The sequence below is a fragment of the Lissotriton helveticus genome, chromosome 7 (genome assembly GCF_964261635.1).
Source record: "Lissotriton helveticus chromosome 7, aLisHel1.1, whole genome shotgun sequence".
Classification (NCBI taxonomy): Eukaryota; Metazoa; Chordata; class Amphibia; order Caudata; family Salamandridae; genus Lissotriton; species Lissotriton helveticus.
This window is the reverse complement of record NC_136068.1, coordinates 1,806,572,177-1,806,592,926: the sequence shown is the minus strand read 5'-3', so window position 1 is coordinate 1,806,592,926 and position 20,750 is coordinate 1,806,572,177. Positions and strand designations below refer to the sequence as shown.

General features: G+C 44.9%; 1 protein-coding gene across 3 annotated transcripts in view; it reads right to left on the bottom strand.

Annotated features, from left to right (window-relative positions):
* LOC144770790 (phospholipase A2 inhibitor and Ly6/PLAUR domain-containing protein-like) overlaps positions 1-20,750 on the bottom strand; it is a 299,505-nt gene that overhangs the window by 146,552 nt on the left and 132,203 nt on the right. For all 3 annotated transcript variants that reach the window (XM_078655543.1, XM_078655544.1, XM_078655545.1), the window contains exon 3: positions 3,400-3,546. In XM_078655543.1, the coding sequence (XP_078511669.1) occupies positions 3,400-3,546 (147 nt within the window). The remainder of the gene's footprint in view (positions 1-3,399; positions 3,547-20,750) is intronic.

Below are 20,750 nucleotides of genomic sequence, written 5' to 3'. Positions count from 1 at the left end.
GTAATCGCAAAAGATTGCGATTACCCAAATTGCACTGCCAACGTCTTTCATACATCTTGAAAGGCTATTTTGCATTTGCAAATGGCCGGATTTAGCAATTCACACCGTTAGCAAATGCAAAATAAGATCATACAAGTGGCACTGAGGTCCACCTGCATCAAGCGAAAAACTAGTCGCAAATGGGAAGATTTGCAGAATTTGCCCCTTTGCGACCGGTATTTTTGCATTTGGGATGAATCGCAATTTGCGAGTCACAATTAAAGAATGTGGAGTAAAAACTTTTTTTTAGCGATTCCTACATGAAAAGTCTTTTGCAATTCCTTAATAATTGCAATTAAGGATTCGCAAAAGCCCACCTCGATGCATGTGCCCCTAAGTGTCCTCAGCAATACAAACATCATTCAAAGTGACATGTCTCTTTTACAAAATGGGCAAAGTCAGCTTAGATCAATCATGCAGTTGAGCTGGACATTGCAGATTTTGAAATATGGTTCCATGTCATGGATCCCGCCTTGCAATTCCAGATGTTCGAATGCAGAAAGCGAAGTATTTCTCAGAGGAAACAAATGTGAAACTTCCTTTGCCCTTCCTCTCATTAACAAGGAGGTCATGCTTCATGGAGCTTCTACTGGGTTTATGCTCATCCTTTGCATTTTATCTGAAAGGTGCCCTTGCTGCCATGATTTGGCCAGCATTCAGATTACTTTTAAATGGAAGTTAGTCCCTTCTGAACAACAAAGGTTGTTGTTAAATTAAACCAGGAATAGGCTATGTGGTGACGGTTTCCAGTGCTGTGACCTGCTTTAATAATGTGCTATTTCCACCGATGCCTACAGCCAGAGAGGTAGCAGTATGGTCTTCAATACCTATTTTTAACGTGAACTTTGATAAATTGACCAGCTGAAAGCTGTATTATTATCAAAGGAGGTTTATTTAACATATGATAGATTGACATTGAATCTTAAAGTTGTAAAGTAGTCTACTTAAATACAAGTCCTACTATTCAGTAACCTCCCTCGACATTTTGGAGAACGTGTGGACCGCATATTTATAGCATTTAATGCTGTGGGCGTAGTACACTTTTTTAAAGCGATTGGGTCTGGCTTTGTTAGCACATTCCAGACTGTTTCCGGACTGATTCCATCTTCCATACACTCCCTGGTTTCCAACATATTTGGAGGAATGCCTCTGGTATTTTTCCTGTTTCTTGGGATTTCGGCAATATTTGTGCTGCTCTGTAATGGATGTTCCACCTTACTGTCAAATGGTGATGGAACTACCACACTTGCTGCTGTGTTGTGAACGTATGATGACATATTTTGATGTGTCTTTGCTTCAAGAACAAAATGACAACTGGTCTTTTCCCAGACGACCTGCCTGGTTACATTGCATACAGCCTGTGTTCCGCTGTCTACTGTGCACTTTCAAGTATGCTCTGGATATATGCCTTGGGATACAACTAGTTCAATTTACGGATTTGGCTCTGCAGATGTGTCCCCTTAGGATTCATTATCATTGCTGTGGTATGCTATTGCTGTTGCATCAGAATGCTTGCCATGAGCCTACTTGGAATCTACCACTCCTTGATTTGTGGATCCTGGCTCCTCCTCTGCGGCTACACTACTGGCTGGCACACCATCAGCAGCTGCTGATTGGGTTAGATACAACCATGTTTGTTCTTTGGAATTTGTTATCCGGGCCCCAACGGATACTTTGTCTGTTAAGCTGGTTCCATAACTCTCTGACATATACAAAACTCATGGAGTATTAGTCTCTCTCTGGCCAAGGAGCAGGTGCTGTGGAGTTCAAGAGGGCCCATGGCTAAAAGCATCCATCCTGACTTGCATGTTTAAAAGTGACGTCTTTTCAGACAGTGAATTTTTACATGTTTTGCAAGTACATGATAACATACTCATCAAGTGTTCTGCTCGCAGGCACATTTCTTCATAACCATTTTATCACAGCACTGTACATTCTCTTCAAAGATAAAGTATTATGATCATACTGTTCTTGGATTTTGTTCTCTGTTAGGAGAGAGCTCTGAATTGGAAAGACAAACAATAACACCAGCAACAGACCTCAGGCGCAGTGCAACTGGAACCGGTTTTTATTATATAAAATGATTCAGGGCCCAGCCCTCCAGAGGAGCACTTCCATGGATTATCCTGTACATTTGCCCATGACTGATTTCCAGCCTTGCTGACTCTCATCACTATCCTGCAAAGGATGGCGGCCTGTTGTACACCAGATGGTCTTCCAGATGTATTGCGCACAGTCATTGTGAATTAGGCTTGTTCCAAACGATCCAGCTGAACACATTCACACTATGCTCTCTATAGTATAGGTAGTGTTAGGTAGTAGTATAATTATGGTACATATAAATATAATCACTGCAATAATTATAATAGTTGTATTATTCATATTTTTCACCATTCTTGTAATGCTGATAACAATACTTTGTTTCCTTCTGCTAATAATTGCAGCTCATGTATTTTACACAGAAATTCAATTGCTTTAATAAATGTGTGAATGCCAATTCATTTATTTCTTGTGTCTCCCTTTGGGCATGCCTAAGTAAACAAATGAAAGGATAGATCTGCTCCCATGACATTCTGGGGGAAATTACAGGTCATCTTAGGTTGCAGACACAATCCGGGACCCTGTCAGGTTTGGAGGTCCAGACGGGGCACTGTGATCTAGCCAGGAATTGGGCCAACATATTCCGATTATATGATTAGACTCAGTCCACATATCTTGATGCATATGTTGTTCAAATGCACAATCCTACTTAATTTGTAGGAACAATACAATGGTGTGGGCTGGCAAGGGACCCAATGAGGTTCCATCAGGTTGGGGTCATATGATCATAATTCTATATGCACATTTCTTTCAGCACAGATTGAGAGTATGCTTATGGATCCATAGGGGTACTTTGCGCAGTTGCCAAATATTCCTCAAGTTTACCCATAAAGGCTCCCACACCATAGGTGTCTAACGGCAGGTAAAGTAGAAGTAAAGTAGTCTAAAGGCTGTATCAGATAAAGGCCAGCTTTTTTGGCAGGAGGTCATGCCAGGCCAAAACCTCTTGTACCTCAAATAATCTTGTCCCTTTAGATAATAATTTAACAGAACACGCTAAAATGTTCAAGGAAGGAGCTAAGGTGAATCAACTTTTTACTTTAATTTTGGAAACCTTCGTGAAAAATTAATTAAACAGCACCAATGTTTTCAGGATATTACATCTTTCTTTCAATATGCTTTTCTCCTGTTGTTGAGAATTCTCAAATGATTCTCTAGAATAATATCTGCCTGTTAGGAGGGTATGTTAAACCACTGTTGTGATTTTTCTCTTTGTGTTTAGCTTACATTATACAAGCCATGAAGAGTCGTCATACATACCTGGTGGCAGCTTAGGGATGCAATCATCAGTGTTGCAGCAGGTTGTAATCATGTTTACGGTCATTGATGGGTTGCTAAGACTCAAGGTCTTGTTACAGTCACTGGATTGCCCACATGATCTTACAAGCCAAGTGGACCTTTTATTACCTAAAAGAAGGAGAAATTATAATAATAAGAAGATAGTACAATTAGGCAGGGATATCAGTGGGTAAAAATTGCCCAAAAATCTCACTAGATTATCAATGACGTTCCTATCAAATTGGTCAATAAAAAAGACTCTTCACATCAGAAGCTCTTGTAAATGTACTAATTATTCAATTATGGCAGAAAATGGACATCACCAAAGGGCCACAAAAGGATTTTTTTGTGAGAAGGTAGTTATAGTTAGAACCTAGTTTCCGTAGGAAAAGCGGTTTTTTATTTGCCAATAACTTTGGCGATGTTTGACAAATCTTCATGAAAGTTTCAAAACTAATTGTTCTCTCAGGTCAGCTCCTGTCTTGAAAGTTTCAGGGTGATTCGTAAAGGGGGACTGAGAAAAAAGGCCTTAACTGCTGAACGGAATTACACCAAATTTGGTAGAGAGATCGCATTTGGTCCAGAAAGCACGCTTCTTTTCTTTAAATGGTGTAAATCCGTTCAGTAGTTTTTGAGATATTTAAATATTTACAGATATCGATATTTGAGATTTGTGAGATCTGATTGGCTGAGCCCTCCCAAGCATGAGCTTCCCTCTGATTGGCTGCCAACATTTCAAACCAGGAAGTTTTGGCAGCCATCTTGAGCCTCAGACCGAGGGAGAAGAAAAAAGGTGACAGAAACATTAAAAAACAAAAGAAGGGGGCAGGGTAAGAACACCTTAACTCCCCAGGCCTGCTCAGGGGGTCCCACAAGGACCCACAGCCCCCAAAAAAGCATTTTAGTTTTATACATTTTTGGCCGGTTTGCGCTGTGTCCGTGAAACCCGTTGAAAATGAAAATAAACTAAGCGCGGGCTCCCATGCTTTGTTTTTTAAAGCCCCAGGGTGGGCCAGGCCCAGGGGGCAATACTCAATTCTGACCACTGGTGGTCCACTATGGACCCCCGGCCCAGGGACAATCACCTCCCCGGGGCTTTACAAATGAAGGGAGGGGGGCTGTGTGGGCCCCCTCCAGGAGCCGTTGATGGCCATGGGGACTGTCACCCCCGAGGGCAGGCTCTTGCAATGTCCTGGGGTGCCCACCTCGGGACATTGCTGTTTGCTATGACAGGGCGCAGCACGGCAAACTTTGCTTTGGTTTTTGGAAGCGACAGCAGGAAACCTGCTTTTGCTTCCAAAAACCAAAGCAGATTGCTTTTGCACAAGGGGAGCTGCATGTCAGCAGCTCCACTTACGCAAAAGCAATGCCGATTCCCATAGGAGGCGGGAGGTGGCTAGGACCATGGGGGCATTGGGGCTCCCTCCACAGTCCCCAACGGTGAGGCCAGGCCCTGGGGATGGGGTCCCCAGGGCCAGAAGCGGCCCAGAAGTGGTGTAACACGGCCCCCCTCCCCATTAGTTAAAATTTTAAAAAAAAGGAAAAAAAAGAAAGGCCTGCCTTGGGGGATGGGATCCCCGGGGCCATAATTGGACTGAGGAGGGTGGGCCATGCGTTCCCCCTCCCATTTTTCTTTTTTTATTTTACAAAAAAAGGGGTCAGGCCCTGGGGAATGGGGTCTCCTGGGCCCAAAAATGCTAAAAGAAGGGGGGCCAAAGAAAATATTTAAAGCCGGCAAACGCGCCCCCTGGTGCATTGTAAGTTGGGGCATTAATTCCCCTTGAATACTGAGGGCCCCTGGGGGCCAACTAGCCCATCAGGTACCTCCAGTAAGTGCCACAGAGCTAGATTGCAGAAATGTGGTCCGAGGCCATACCCCTTTTTACAGCACTCTGCAAAAGCACCTCTTGCACTGCTGGTGGGCGATGAGGTCCTCTTGTGTCCTGAGGACCTCAGGACACAAGTGGACTTCATCCGCAGGATTCCAGGGGACTTAATCCCCCAACCCAGAACATGCCAGGAGGTATATCTACAGAGTGGTAGAGAAAGGGGGCATGGCCTGGTATGAGAAGTTAGCAATCCTGCAGTGTGGAATGTACTGGAGGTAATAGAAGGGGTAGTTGGCCTCCAAGGTTGATGTTGGGGGCTAACTACCCCTCCTGTTACCTCCAGTAACTCCCACACATTGGGATTGCTAAGAGGTGTTCGGAGGCCATGCTCACCTTTCTCCACTACTCTGTAAATGCGACTGCTATGTTATAGTTTGAAATTAGCATTTAAAAGACCCCCACAATGCGCTACTGAGGACGTCACATATTACATCGTTCATGACATGGTCAGAGACATCACTGATGACATCACTGATGACATCTCAACTGACATCACTGTTGACATCCCTGATGACAACATCCTCGTGATAATCTGATGCACCTCCTCACACCCTAATATAACATTTGATATACCCACACTAAAATGCAGACTGCCATTTTTGAAACAATAGACACACCTATACCAGTTACTACATACCCACTCACTGATTCCTAGGTGTACACACATGTCCACACATTCATCCATACAGTTATTCATACATGCAATAACCCATCAATACAGCACTATCATATGCACTCATACACCTATACAGACGCTCACACACCACCACTCACCCATAGAGATACTCACACATCTAGTCAGTCATGCAAAGAATCAATCACACTCCCATTTACTCACCTCTACCGTTATACACACACCACTTTACTTATTATTACAGATACTAACACATACTTACTCTCTTCTACAATCACTGACACAAGCACACACTCATCCATGCAGACACTCTCACAATCACTAACTCTCACATATAGTCATTTATATACTCCAACACTCACATATACTGCCTTTCACATATGTAGTTACTCACACATGTACCACTGAGACATCCATTCACTCACCAACACACCCATTGACACACTCACCCACCCATACAGCCCTTTACAGATACTTTCTTAAACCTATATACCCAGTGAATCACCTACTCACACATCTATGCACAGAGTGACACCCCCCCCCACCAACCCACACAGACACTCAGGCACCCATACAGATACTCAGACAACCAAACAATAACCCATATAGACACTCTAACCACTAGAAGAAGAAACTTTATTGTATAGTTAATTAAAACCATTACAAAAATACAGATATGATAATATACTAAAAGCACACTGCTGTGAGAATAATAAAATTTAAAATTGGTAGTAAAAACAAATGTCTTTCTGGGGTAAAGAATAACAATTTCCATGGTCAAGATTTTGCCAATGATCTTTGCTTTTTCTCAAAATGTTCGATAAATTTGATTGATCTGCAAATGAATTGGGGGTCTGTGGTACATAATGTTTGTATAATCGCAGACCTACAGGTACGTGTTCCAAACTGCTTGAACTTGGCTTTCAACCAATTCCGACGTTCCTGTATGAGAGCCGGGCAGATGCAAATCAGGTGGGTAAAGTCTTGCCTTGCTGCACCGCATAGCCTGCACCCTTCATTTTCTTGGGATTCCACTTAGGACGCTCAGCGTTGGTTGGCAAACTACCCAGCCTTATATTAAGATATTTATGTTTGATATAAGGCGAAAAGGTCAGGCCCAGGTAGTGCGCCGGCACTAGTTTTTTGTATGATTGGATAGTCATCCAGGCATGTGACCTGAGACTGAAAGCTATTTTGTCATCCAACAATGAGTGTTTGATGGCTGCCTTCCTGACCGCCTGTTTGAATAAAGGTACTACTGTGGAAAATGACAATGTATATGTACATAAGCGGCGTTCATTTGTGTTCACCCTCGCCATTGTTGAAGGTAAAGCGAAAGTCACGGCACAGTGGCCCCGCCATCTTGCCCCCTTTTTAGGCCCCATCACAAACATAGATAGTAGCCATTTTGTGTGTCATGACCTCTCTGCCCACTGCCAATAGCCTGCATCTCTCTCTCTCTCTCTCTCCCCCCAGCCTCGCAAGTATCCCCCCCGCGCCCCGACAGCCCCCGGTCTCTCCTGCTCGGGCCATAAACGCACCACTAAACACGACCCTGTCTCCGTGCTGAACCCCTGCCTCCTCGCTCTTTCATCCTACCCATAGAACAGGCCCTTTTGGTAACCTCTTCCTCCCTGCCCGATTGCCCGGCCTGATCCCAGGCCATCACCTAGTCCAACAGATGCAGTTTATTGCTCCCTACAGTAGGACCTCGCCTCACATCAGAGGAGCGGTGATTAATCAAGGCCTTCACACCCCTAGATCTGGCCAACACCCCTGCATTCCTCCCAGGAACACCCTTCCTCTCTTCTGATGACCCCCCCGGCTACACCTGGCCTCTCGACCCAGTCCCATGTCATAAAACTAGGTCTTGTGGATGTACCCCCTCCGGCCTCGCATAGCGAAACGTGATCTTATCGCCTGCCCAACCTTAGATCTGACCACCCCCTCTTGCCCTCGTGTCCTGTCGGGACGTCCGGCTGCAGATTACAATCACATGTTACATTTGGGAGGGGAAAACAACATCAGAGCGACCGGTATGGGAATAGGCCTGAAGCTGGGATTCCAAACATGCCTTTTCGTACTTCAAAGTGTCTTTATTACAATAAGGAATGTTTGTACATCATAAAACTGTGTATAAAAGACGGAGCCGTAGAGAAACTTGTTAGAGCACCTCGAGAAGATACCCTGTTGTCTGATTTGACGTGTTCTGTTCCGTCGGAAATAAACTCCTGTTTCCTGCCTTCCAGTGTCCAGCGCCTGCCTCTTTATTTGGTAATCATGAGATGGGTGAGAAGCGGCTAACGCCGGGCAAACCTAGAAAAGGGGTAAAACGACCTGATCTGCCTGATACCCTTTTTCATCACTTGGAGCTTGGTTTCCCAGAGTTCAACCAGATTTGTTGATTTCAATGAGATTTTGAGGTACTTGGCATAGTTTGAATTTGGACATTTGATGATGGTTTCCCACATAGCACGATAGATCATGATCTCTTGGTGCATCCAGACATTATAATAATAATAATTCTTTCTTTATTCGGTTTTAGACATTACAAAACCATAAAAGCAACATGATAAATTATACATTTACATGTTTAAAAATATCAAGTCTATCATAAAAGTGTTTTTAACAAGATTCTAAAATATTAAAAGAATCAATTCCATTGAATAATTCAGTTTTTAGAGGTTGTTCCTGTGCCTTATAATACATTTTAAGAAGTTTAATACATGATAACAAATGCATTCAGAATCTAACATTTGTAGGGATAACATGGCGGGACGGCATTGTCTAAAACCACAGCGTTTTAACAGGGGGAGTAACCAGATTTTTCTGTGGGTATTAAAATATTTACAGAACAATATGGTATGTATACAAGACTGTGGGGACATGTCATCACATGGACAATGAGCCAAAGTTGGTTCCCATGTATTCTTTACTGGGAAGGCTACGAGTCTATGAAAAAGGTTGAATCTAAACCTTGTCAGAAGCATCTTGTCGTAAGTACTGATCTCTAATGTCAAATAAGGCTGGATTTGCGGGGTAAGCTGTACCATGTTTGCATGTAATACAGATTGTTTAGATGATACCAGAGTAATCCTAAGGGTCTCTAAATGATTCAGGGCTATTTGCTTCAACTCTTTCTTTGATAATTCAGTTAGCTTGTCAGGTGTAAGATAGTACTTTTCTAGACCCAGGTCTAGAAAGAAGTGCCTGACATAGGTAAGCCATGCTATTTTGTACGCGCGGTCCAGCGCCATGGAATCCACTAAGATGTTTTTTGTCAGCGCATTTTTGTCCGAGACCCAAATGCGCCTCCAAAGTAACAATGGTTGGACCCTTATCAGGTCTTCTAAATATGGGATTCCTAATTCTACATGACAAGCATAGATAGAGGAGCATTTAGGAGCACATAGGAGAAATCTCATGAAAGCGTTCTCTACTATCTGGAGAGAACCAACATCTGCATGGCCCCATACCCCAGCCCCATACTGTTAGGGGTTTGAGAGCAGCTACGAGGGCTAGACATTGACATGTGTTAGACTAGTCACCCCCGTGTCTCTTTTCACTCACTCCCTCAGGGGCCAACACAACCTGCACTTTGGAGACGATCCCTTCTGCACGTATAGGGACGCTCTACAGTGATGCTGACGCTTGGCTTACTGCCGTGACCACGCCCCCCCCTTTTCCTGTTCCGTGTTTGTGTTCACCATTGCTCCTAGCGAGACACTTGTTTGCTGATTTCCTCCCTGTTATTCCCCGCTCGCCGAAGAATACATTCGGGGAGATTGCCGAGACAGCTTCATCGGCGCGGACTTCTCCGCCTACCTACTTCCAATCTCCGGTTAACTTGGAAACCGGGTCCCTGTTCCAATTTGCACCGCTGGGTGCATCTCGCAGCTTGAACGCCGAAGTTTGTTTTCTTATCCCTTGGGCCCCCTTTTACCTCCGCACCGGTAGGTGCACGTTTGGGCTTGAAAGCCGAGTTTGCTTTTCCCCGCTGTTTTGTACACGGTGCCTCGTGGTATCCCTGATACAAGGCTCTTCGAGGCTTATGCAACATTTTCCTTTTCTTTTTCCCTGTGTGGGAGTGTGTTGCTCCGCCTACTGCTTTGTACTGGGCCGGGCTTCACCTCTCTTGTGCGAGTAGATGCTCCGCTCTTCGGCGCCCCAGAAGAGCCGGCCATTGCTCCGCAAATCCTTACTTTAAATCCATTGAGTTGCTTCTGTGGCACTTTTATTTATGGTCTGAATGGTTGTATGTCGTGTAAGTGAGATATTGAGTAGCCCTATCAAGTCCCTCAAGACTCCTATCTCTTTGAGTCACATATATTACCCACGCTACTCTTCAAGGACATTTCGAGACCTACTTGGGGTAAGTGGAATGCTACGTTAATCACATGTCAATGTATTACAAGGTTGGTTTATAGTACAGTGTATTGGTATATTCTTATTGTTTCCTTTTTCCAGCATCTTGAGACCAGACCGACCTGTTACCCCCCTGCACTAACCCAGCCCACGTATGGGGAGAGTGGTGGACACTCCTTGGAATTTTCCTCCATACTTTTAGAGAACAGCCCATAGGAGTGTATGTTCTTCATCGCTCCTGTGGTTGTTTTTTGAAGGTTAAGGGGATTTCTCTTCACTCCTGTGGATTTTGGGCATCTGGTTATCGAAACCTGACACATACAAAGCAATTGCTTGGCATTTCGCTGCGTACATTTTTAGCAGTTCAGCTGGTGGTCTCCTTCCAAGTCGTTGGGAGAAGTTCATCAGTGCTACGATTGCTCTCTTAAAAAGATGCCTCCTGGCCTCAATGGCTGCCTTCCAGTTTAACCTTTCATCAATCATTATGCCCAGATAGGGGTACTGGGGAGTCCTCTCAAGTTTTTGTTTGTTTAGGTAAATATTCTTGGTTCGTTTTCGTCCTCCACCAGCCACCATAACAAATGTTGTTTTAACATTTACATGTAAGTCTAAGGCACTCATAAAATCAGCGTACTTGATCAAGGACTTCTGAAGTTCAATTGGTGTGCGGGCCAGGATGACCGCGTCATCCGCATAAAGTAGAGCGGGGATCAAGCGTTGGTTTAATCTGGGGAGGTCCTGTCCCCCTCTCAGCATCACCTCCTCCAGTCCATTTGTATACAAAGAGAAGAGAAAGGGGGCCAGGACACACCCCTGCCTGACTCCCCGCTCCACTCTGAAAGGCGCGGTAAGTTCCCCTTTTGTGCCATAGCGCACTCTTGCAGAAGCCTCTGCATATAATTCTCTCAGGAAATCCAGGAGGGTGGAATCCACCCCCATGTTTCTCAAGAGAGTCCATAGCTTCGCATGAGATACGCAATCGAACGCAGCGGACAAGTCAACATATACCATGTACATTGTCCCCTGCTTTGCATGAATATATTTGGACACGATCATACTTAAATTAAGGGCCTGTTCTACAGTTCCGAAACCTTCCCTAAATCCAAATTGTAGGTCGGATAAAATGTTGGTGTCATGTGCCCATTGCTGTAGCTGCTCGAGTACTACTATGCCGACTACTTTGCCCAGAGAATCCAACAATGAAATTGGGCGATAACATGTCACGTCCTGGCGGTCCCCCTTTTTAAAGATTGGCACCATGATTGAGTTGGACCAGGACTCCATCAATCCCAGTTTCGCTGCTGCAGTACATACTCTTGTGAGTATAGGGGCCCAGAGGTCCGGAAGGTGGTTTAAAAAGGTCTACTGGGACCCCATCAGGGCCAGGTGCTTTACCACCTTTACTTGATTTTAACGCCTGGATTACGTCGAGTATGTCGAATTGCAAGGGAATTGGAAATTCAACCGGAGGAAGAGAGTGATCTAGCCCTTCAGTCGGGGATGTTAGTTTAAATATTTTTGAGAAATGATTTACCCAAATTTCCTCTTCTATAGCCACTTCTATCTTAGGACTATTAGAATCTGCTAGAAAGGGGGTCTTAACTATCCGCCAAAAGGACTCATTGTTTTTCGTAACTGCACTCTTGTGAAGATCATCCCATAGTGCTTGTTTTAGCTCTTGTTTTCTTAGCTTCCTAGCCTTATTATATTGGAGCCTGAGGTGCTGTATCTGTTGCTGGACTCTATGTGGTTGTTTAATGGCCGTTTTTAGGTTAGTTAACGCCACAGTGCAGTCGTGGTTGAACCATCCTGTTGGAGTTGGCTTAGTTAAATTTGATTTTCTAGTCAGCAATCCTTTTGTTTTTTCTAGGATTATCTTGAAGTTTTCAAGGACCACCCCATCCTCTACTGATGGAGCTAAACAGTTTATTATATTAGGGTATGTTATCTTTATCAGTTTCTCGGTTAATTGAGTGGGATCGATCTTTTCCCATTTGAAGGTATACCCGTTATTCTTTCCAAGTTCTATCTTATTTTGTGATAGGGTGTTTGCTATGGTTGATGTTTGAGTTTCTAGATCATTCAGATTAACATCTAATCTAAGGGCGCAGTGGTCACTTAGGATATTATTCATGAGTATAAAATCCCTGGTTAGGTGTCTTAATCCATCCGTCAAGAGAATGTAATCGACGGTGGTCTCATGGCACCTTCCTAGGTACGTTGGATCTGGGAGATTCTGAGTAGAGTCGGTTTTATTTACTATTGTCAATTCTAAATCTAGAAGGAGGTTGTTCATAGCTGTCCCCGTTCTTGCATGGGGAAAGTGCATAAGAGGATTGTCATGCTCATCCACTATCCCACAACTCCGCATGCCCGAACGTGGGCAGGGGTGTAGGTTGAAATCTCCTCCCCATAGTAAATGAACAGTCCCTTTTTTCCCATACAATTGACTAAGATGTGCAATTTTTTCCTGAATTATTAAAAGGATGGAGCAAAAATGGTCGTCCTCTAAATTATTATAAAAATGTATCAGTATAATAGTTATTTTTTTTCCTGCTGAAAGACAAATTAATTGGTAATTTGGAGCAAATTCTGTCTTTAATACCTTAAGGTTTTTTATGGTATTTGCTATGTAAGTAACCAAGCCTCCCTTAGGCCTGCCCGTATTACTTGGAAGGGCTGGAGAGAAATAAGTTTTATAGCCCAAAAGATGTAACTCCTTCATGGCCCATGTCTCTTGTAGACAGATAATGTTTCCTTCCTCTAGGAAGTGAGCAGCAGAGCCATCCTCTATTTTAGGGCGGAGGCCTGCAATGTTCCAAAAGATGACCGACAGATGTTGTATTTTATTCTCTGGCCCTGAAATCATCATCTCTGTGGGATCCGAGGATAGGATGATTTGCTCAAAGTTTGGATTTTCTACTAATGGTCAGTCGACCATTTCTAGGCCACTGAAACGATTCATGGTCGGTATACCCGACCAATTATCCCAATGTGGTGTTTCCCTATAGGTGTATTGTCGCTGTGGAGGCCCACCCCACTGCTCCCATTCTCTACCTCTGTTCCGTGGGCCCACCATCTGCCATGGGCCCTCGTGGTTTTGATAATTGGGTTCCACAGCCCGCCAGAAGCTATCGTGATCATTATAGCGCGGGCTATTTTAGATCTGGGGATGTCAAGTTCCCAAGGCTGGAGAACTGCTTTACGCCAGGAGCTATCAAATTCCTGGAGGTAGTTGCTATGATGTCTTTTGGGATAGAAAAAGGATAAACGCTTTGTATCTATCCCACTGCTTGTGCTATGATGTTCCCATGAGCAAATATATTCAACTACTTTGGGATCCTCAAAGGTGATCACGATGCAATCTCCCTGTATGATTTTTTTCCCCTGGCCTACCCATGGGGTCCTACATACTGTTAGTATCCTACTTGACCAATTGGGGGGAATCGGGCGGTTTATATTCAACCAGTATTGCGCCTTATTTTTTAAGGACCAATTAGGTTCTACACCCTGTCCCGCCAATTCTGGTACGCCAGTCATCACCACTACAAATGGGGATGCCTCAGGTGGCATATTGACGGGGAATCTACCCTCATGTGTTCCTCTGGTTCCTCCCTTATTTACTGGTGGGTTTGATGTTTTTAGAAAAGGTGTTTTTGGGACTGGTGTTTTTGGAACTTGAGTTTGTTGAGCTGATGTTTTTAAAGCTGGTGTTTTTGAGGCCATTGTTGTCTGTGGTATGGACGTTTTATCTTTCGGAGGAGGTTTCTCCACTGTAGGGGCCTTTGATACTGTTTGTTGTTTAGAAAATGGGCACACTAAAGTTGTAGTTTTGTTTTGAGGAGTAGGTGCTGGCAATTTGTTTGTCCCCATTTTTTGAGGCCCTTGAATCGGCTTTAATATTGGGGGATTTGTAAGCTTAGATAAATGTTTCTCAATATTTAATAGTCTACTTCGTAGGGGAAGAAAGAGCGAGTTTAGTAAGGCAGCTATTCTGTTTACCAACTCTGAAGTGTCACATTCTTTACTGGGGGATGGAAGAACAGGTGAGCCTGAGGTGGTAATGTCTGGTATATTGAGTAGGGAATGATGTACCAGCACATGACGGTCGGTATCGTCAACTGTTTGCAAAGTTGGCCCTATCGCGTTTGAGCTTACAGGTAATTCAACAATGTCCTTGACTATTATTTTTTCCCCCTTTTCCTTTTCCTTTCTTTTCTTAATTGCCCCCTCCCTCCTCCCTCTTGCTTGTCTTACTTCCTCTGGTGTATGGTCAGGTAAGATTTCAGGTGTTTTTTCTAAGTCTGAGTCTGAGGTCAGTAAGGAGAGTTGGGAGGCTGAGAGATCTATCACATTTGGAAGACTGAGCCTATTGTTACCTTGTGATAGTTGCGTTAAATTATCACCCATCTCGGGAGTTCTTGCTACAGCCAATAGTCCCATGGAAGATCGTCTTGCAGTAGCAAGATCGAAAGATACTCTATCCTCGATCAAGCTGATGCTTTGGTCTATAAACGAGTTTGCCTTAGTAATAAAGTAATCCATGGGCCCTAGCAGCTGCTCGCCAACCCCACCTTTTTTCATTTTTTTTTGTTTACTACCCCTAGTATTCATTTTTGATAGGAAAGGTGCACGAGAACTTTATGGAAGGTCAATAGGTAGACAGTTTTTGATGACAGTAGATCGAGAGAGTACATACAGGTCTAAACCGAATAAGCAGGGCTTAGTGTAGTGGCCCGGTCCGGTTTCTCACGATCTCGAATGGCCCGCTCTTTGCCCAGTCTTCGCCCCGTGCTCCGTCCCACGCGCGTCCAGCGTCGCGGTGGGGCTTGCGTCAGTTTAGTATGTGGAGGTAAGGGGCGTGGCCGCCGGGGGAAGAGGCACCAGCTGCGGTGTTTGAGGAATGCTGGGCCTCGCAGTCCCCCGGTCGGTTTCCTTTGGCAATTACCCCCACGGAATCCTCTACCTGGAAGTCCTCACGCTGGGAGCGGCTGCAGATTCCGCCGACTGCGGAGTACGCTCCCACCAGCCGGGCACACCAAGGAGGAAACGCAGGTCACAGCAGGTCGCCAAAGTAAATCACTTCCAGCAGACAGGTAGAAGCAGTTCATGAGCGGCACCCGCGAAGCGGGTGTCGCGAAAGGTAAAGTAGGCGGGAGGCAGGGGGCGTGGCCGCCGGGGGAAGAGGCACCAGCTGCGGTATTTGAGGAATGCTGGGCCTTGCAGTCCCCCGGTCGGTTTCCTTTGGCAATTACCCCCACGGAATCCTCTACCTGGAAGTCCTCACGCTGGGAGCGGCTGCAGATTCCGCCGACTGCGGAGTACGCTCACACCAGCCGGGCACACCAAGGAGGAAACGCAGGTCACAGCAGGTCGCCAAAGTAAATCACTTCCAGCAGACAGGTAGAAGCAGTTCATGAGCGGCACCCACGAAGCGGGTGTCGGGAAAGGTAAAGTAGGCGGGAGGCAGGGGGGGTGGCCGCCGGGGGAAGAAGCACCAGCTGCGGTGTTTGAGGAATGCTGGGCCTCGCAGTCCCCCGGTCGGTTTCCTTTGGCAATTACCCCCACGGAATCCTCTACCTGGAAGTCCTCACGCTGGGAGCGGCTGCAGATTCCGCCGACTGCGGAGTACGCTCACACCAGCCGGGCACACCAAGGAGGAAACGCAGGTCACAGCAGGTCGCCAAAGTAAATCACTTCCAGCAGACAGGTAGAAGCAGTTCATGAGCGGCAGACATTATACCAGACATTATACCAGAATGTTATGGTCTCATACTTCCTCAGTAGCACTTGAGATTTCAGGCCCAGTTCCTGTCTTACCTGGGCCGGGGATGCTTTACTTGGTAGCGCAAATATGCGTTTGTAAATTCTCATTTGCACCTTATCCAAAAGTTGTGCACTCTTGCCATGGTGCAATATGCTCCCGTAAGCTATCGTTGGAATAAGTTTAGCTTTCATTATTGTTAGCAGTGGCGAGACCAAGGGACCTTTGAGTTCGGTAGCTAAGCTCGTGAAGGCGTGCATTAGGGCCATGCCTTTCTTTTCCATGCTGTTGAATTGTGCCTGGAAGTTAAGACGCTTATCCAGCAGTATCCCGAGATATTTGTAACTTCCCACCGCTTCAAGTTTGACATTGTCTATGGTAAATGTTTGTGGTGGTTTATGGCGTCGGGTTATGACCATGGTTTTTGTTTTCACGCAATTTATTTCTATCATATTCTGTTTTGTGTAGCGGGTCAGCTCCTGTAGTAGCCGATGCAGGCCAATTCGAGTCTGGCTTAACAGGACCACATCATCGGCGTAAGATAGGTGAGTTACACAAAGCGTCCCCAGCCGAAGCGGATGGGCATTGACCAAATCGAGCCTTGGTGTTAAATCGGCCATAAATAAATTGAAGAGGTGGGGAGCCAGCACACAACCTTGCTTCAACCCATCAAAGGTGTGTATCTTCCTGGTTAGCCTTTGCCCATTGTTGATTTTTACCTGCATCCAGGTGTTGCTATACAGGTCGATGATCGGCGTTAGGATTGACTCCGGCAGGCCCTGCTTTTTCAGTTTGGCCCATAGCAAATTCCTATTGACACGGTCGAATGCCGCTTTAAAGTCGACAAAACAGGTATATAATTCCCGATGGTTAAGTGGACTGCTTTCGCCAATCATGCACAGCGCCATTGCATTAGCCATTGTGCCAGTTCCGCGACGAAACCCTGTCTGGTTTAACGGGACCTTGCTATTCATATCAGACCACTGTACCAGATCAGCTAGCACCAGGGATGCATAGTATTTTGCCTCTGCATCAATCAGGGCAATTAAGCTGTAATTTGATGATTTTTGCGATCTCCGCCTTTATAGATGGGGTTGATGATGGCACCCCTCCAACTTTCAGGCACCCGACCAGAGTTGCGAATGGACTGGAATAGAAGATTAAATTTACGTGACCAGAATTCAGGATCCTCTTTATAGATTGCCTGCGGGATGCCATTTGGCCCCGGTGCACTCTCTTGCTTGCCTTTCTTTATTATAGAACATATTTGTTGATCGTCAATTGACCAGATTGATTGGTCCAAGCCCTCCTCGCCATTAGATGTGGCTCTGGGACTCGAAGAGGATTTGCTTTCCTTGACCCTAGTTCTTGTAGTTTAAGGTGTTATTGTAGTCATCATGGCCTGGAGCTCCAATGGGTTTACCGCAAATGTATCCAGTATGTGTTGGACCCAAAGGTTTTCCGGGAAGCATGTCATGCTTGTGGGTTGTACTGCTCTGTTGATTGCATTGATTTGCATCCCGAACGCTCTGGAGTCTGCTTTTTTAATGTTATGCATCAATTTGGCCCAGAAGTCATTGTGTTTGTTCCTTTTTTCCATCCATAGTAACTTTTTGTATTCTTTCCTAATCAACCGAACTTCTTGCCAGGTGCTTTGCTTTGTCCGTGATCCTTGTACCCGTCTTGTGATCTTTTGAATATGGGTCTTAATAACTAGAGTGGTTGTTGAAAATTTGGTTTTGGTCGTGGGACTGCTATGCCTCCTGGCCTTACTGCTTGATTTTGGCAATCTTTCTAGGAAGTTAGCCCAGGTTTCTGAACAAAGATCATTCTCTGCCATGACCATTTGTAATAGGTTCTTGGCATCCAAAGCTATTTGAAATAGTGTTTTGCTTGTCCACTTAAGCCGCTTCAGGTTGAAGGTTGATAATTGACCTGGTATTTTTGGAGCCATTGTATACCTAGGGGAGCTTAGTTTCATTTCAATGTGTTGCATGGAATGATCACTGTCTAGAGTGCCAATTATTTGAAATGTTTTGACCAGGCTCAATAGGGGCAATGTTATTAATGTGTAGTCCAGAGTTGAGTTTGTATTATGGCCTATGTATGTAGCAGCTGGCGGTTTGTCGTGCTTCGATCTTCCATTTAATACCCGTAGATCGAGTCGTTCCAGGTCCCAAACCAGTTGCTTACCCAGTTGGTCTGATCTCACAGGCGATATAATCTCCTGAAATTCGACAGTCCACATTTCATTTGCCACTGAAATATTGTCCTCTTCCTCCGATTGATGCAAAAGATTGGAGTTAAAGTCGCCCGTAGCAATAATCTCCCAACTTGGGTGATCTAAACGGATGGAAGTTACAACATTAACTACACGTTGGAACAGTTCTTTTTTTTGCTGTTTTTTCGGGTGGGCGTATATATTGATAAGGACAATTGTCCTTGGCACGCGTTTGATTGTGCTCTCCAGCTTGATGATTTGCATATCCATTGCTGAAGCAGGCATTTGCGAGACATTGATATTTAATGAGGTGGAAACGTAAATAGATAGACCTCCCCTTGCGCGGCCGTAGCGCTGACAGCGTGTCGCGTTTTCATGGAAACATAATCTTTCCGGTACATCAATTGGCTCAGTTGACCAAGTTTCCTGCAGCGCTATGATATCGTATTGATCCCAGGTAGCTGTTTTCCTGCTTTGATTTAGGATATTTTTTGCTCCTGCGATGTTCCATGAGAGCAGTTTTATAACATTTTCTTCAGTTTTACCAGCCTCGTAATTGGTTCAATTATCATTAATGGCTTGCATTTGTCTCTGGTGACTATTTATTGATGTGTCGGCCCCCCTGGCACCGTGTAGAATTGAATGAGTGGTCGGGATTGTGTAGTCTTCTCTTTTCCTACATCTTTTTAGCAATGGTGACGGGTAGCCCTTTTTTGATTGTTCTTTCAGAGATATTCCCCACTCTTCAAATTTATTTACTTCTGCAAGGATGCTTTTTGTCACTTCTAAGCTCCTCCAGGTGGTAAGTGTGCCTTCCCTAGAGGCATTCTCTCCTAACGTGATGAATTCGATTGATGATAGATCAGCCGACGTTAGATGGGTTAGGCTGGGAATGGAGGATGTGAGGTGGAGAATATAGACACTCATGTAGCTAATAATTTGCAGGCAATTTAAAGATGAAATACCAACATAAAACAGGACGTGCCTGTCCAACACACATGAAATGCAAATTGTTCAGTAACAAAAAACATAGTCTGTGCATGGGCAAAAACAAATTGAGCACTGGTTGGTACTTGGTATACATCAGAAAATGTAGCCTGACCTGTCACAGTAAAAGGATATACATTCGGTTTCGAATGCATCTTTGTGGCACCGTATATTCACACGTTGAGGGACAGGCACATCCTGCTGATCATGGGTATTCTACCACTGTGGCATTTTGTGAATTATCAATTAAGGACTGTGCCATTAACAGTATTTGATTTTTACTTTCTTTACCATGTAGGTTGACACACTCCAATATGTCTGACACTTTTGGCTCTCCACCGGATGATTGTTTGTTTGTTCCTTTTCTATGTCTCCATGACACTGAGTGGTGGTTTTCATTACATATGAACAAGGCTATTTTCAGCTGAAATGTGTTATGTAATAAAACAGCTTTAACTACTATCTTGGATTGCTTCCCTGTTCCTGAGAGCGCATCTACTTGGCTGTTTGTTTCATAGACTTTGCCGATACGCTATGCCGGCACACGCGCCACCTCCCATGGGGCATCGGCTCCGGAAAGAGCAAGGTTGTAAAGGATATATATTAGGGGTGGGCTGAATTTGCAAAGTTGCCTTTCGCAAATTCCCACAAAACGGCAAATCTCTGTGAAAACACAAAATTTTGCGTGCTCGCAGAGATGTTGCTGCGCCAGTCGAAAATATTGCCTGTAAAGTGGCGCTACTGTGTTTACGTGAGTATCAAACCAACCAGGTCACCTTGTCTTCCTTGATTAATTCTGCTTTCACATAATAAAATGTGATAAAATGTATGAACGCTTTCTTGGCTGTTCTTAATCATTATTATTTTTTAAAACATCATAGGTCTGAAAATGCTGCCATTCGAAATGCTTCTTAACGTTGGGAGAGGATGTTTAAACTAAGGGCATCGCAGTATCATATGGAGTGGAGTGTACTAAGTGTCATTCAATTGCTGCCTGCGCGTGGGTTAAGCATCACAGGGCCCTCGCGGTCTTCGTCCTCCTCCTGGCTCGCGTTCTAAGTTCAGACCTGCCACTGCTGGTGAGTGCCCTTGGGCCCCTTCGCTTTCTCCTGGAACTGTGTGACTGCGCCAATTGGTGGCAGCCAGTCCCCTAGGAGCAGACATGACAGCATGCAAAGCTGAGCTTTGACTCAGACACGTTTTTGACTCCTCTGCTGCTCTTCCCCAGTCTGCGGTCCTTGACAGGCTCTGCTCTTTTTCATCTGTAGATGTGACCGCTGTTTTGATCGGTCTGGGTTCCACCCACCGAGGTGTCTGCTTAAGGAGGCCCACTCTGCGTAGGGTTGGGGTGAGGGCTAAGATCCGGAGGGAGAGGGATGATGTCAGTGTTTTTGGGGTGGACCGTGGACAGGGTAGTCTTATAGCTGCAACGTGCCGGGGGGAGAGGGGTGGGGGCTACTCTGTATCGGTGAC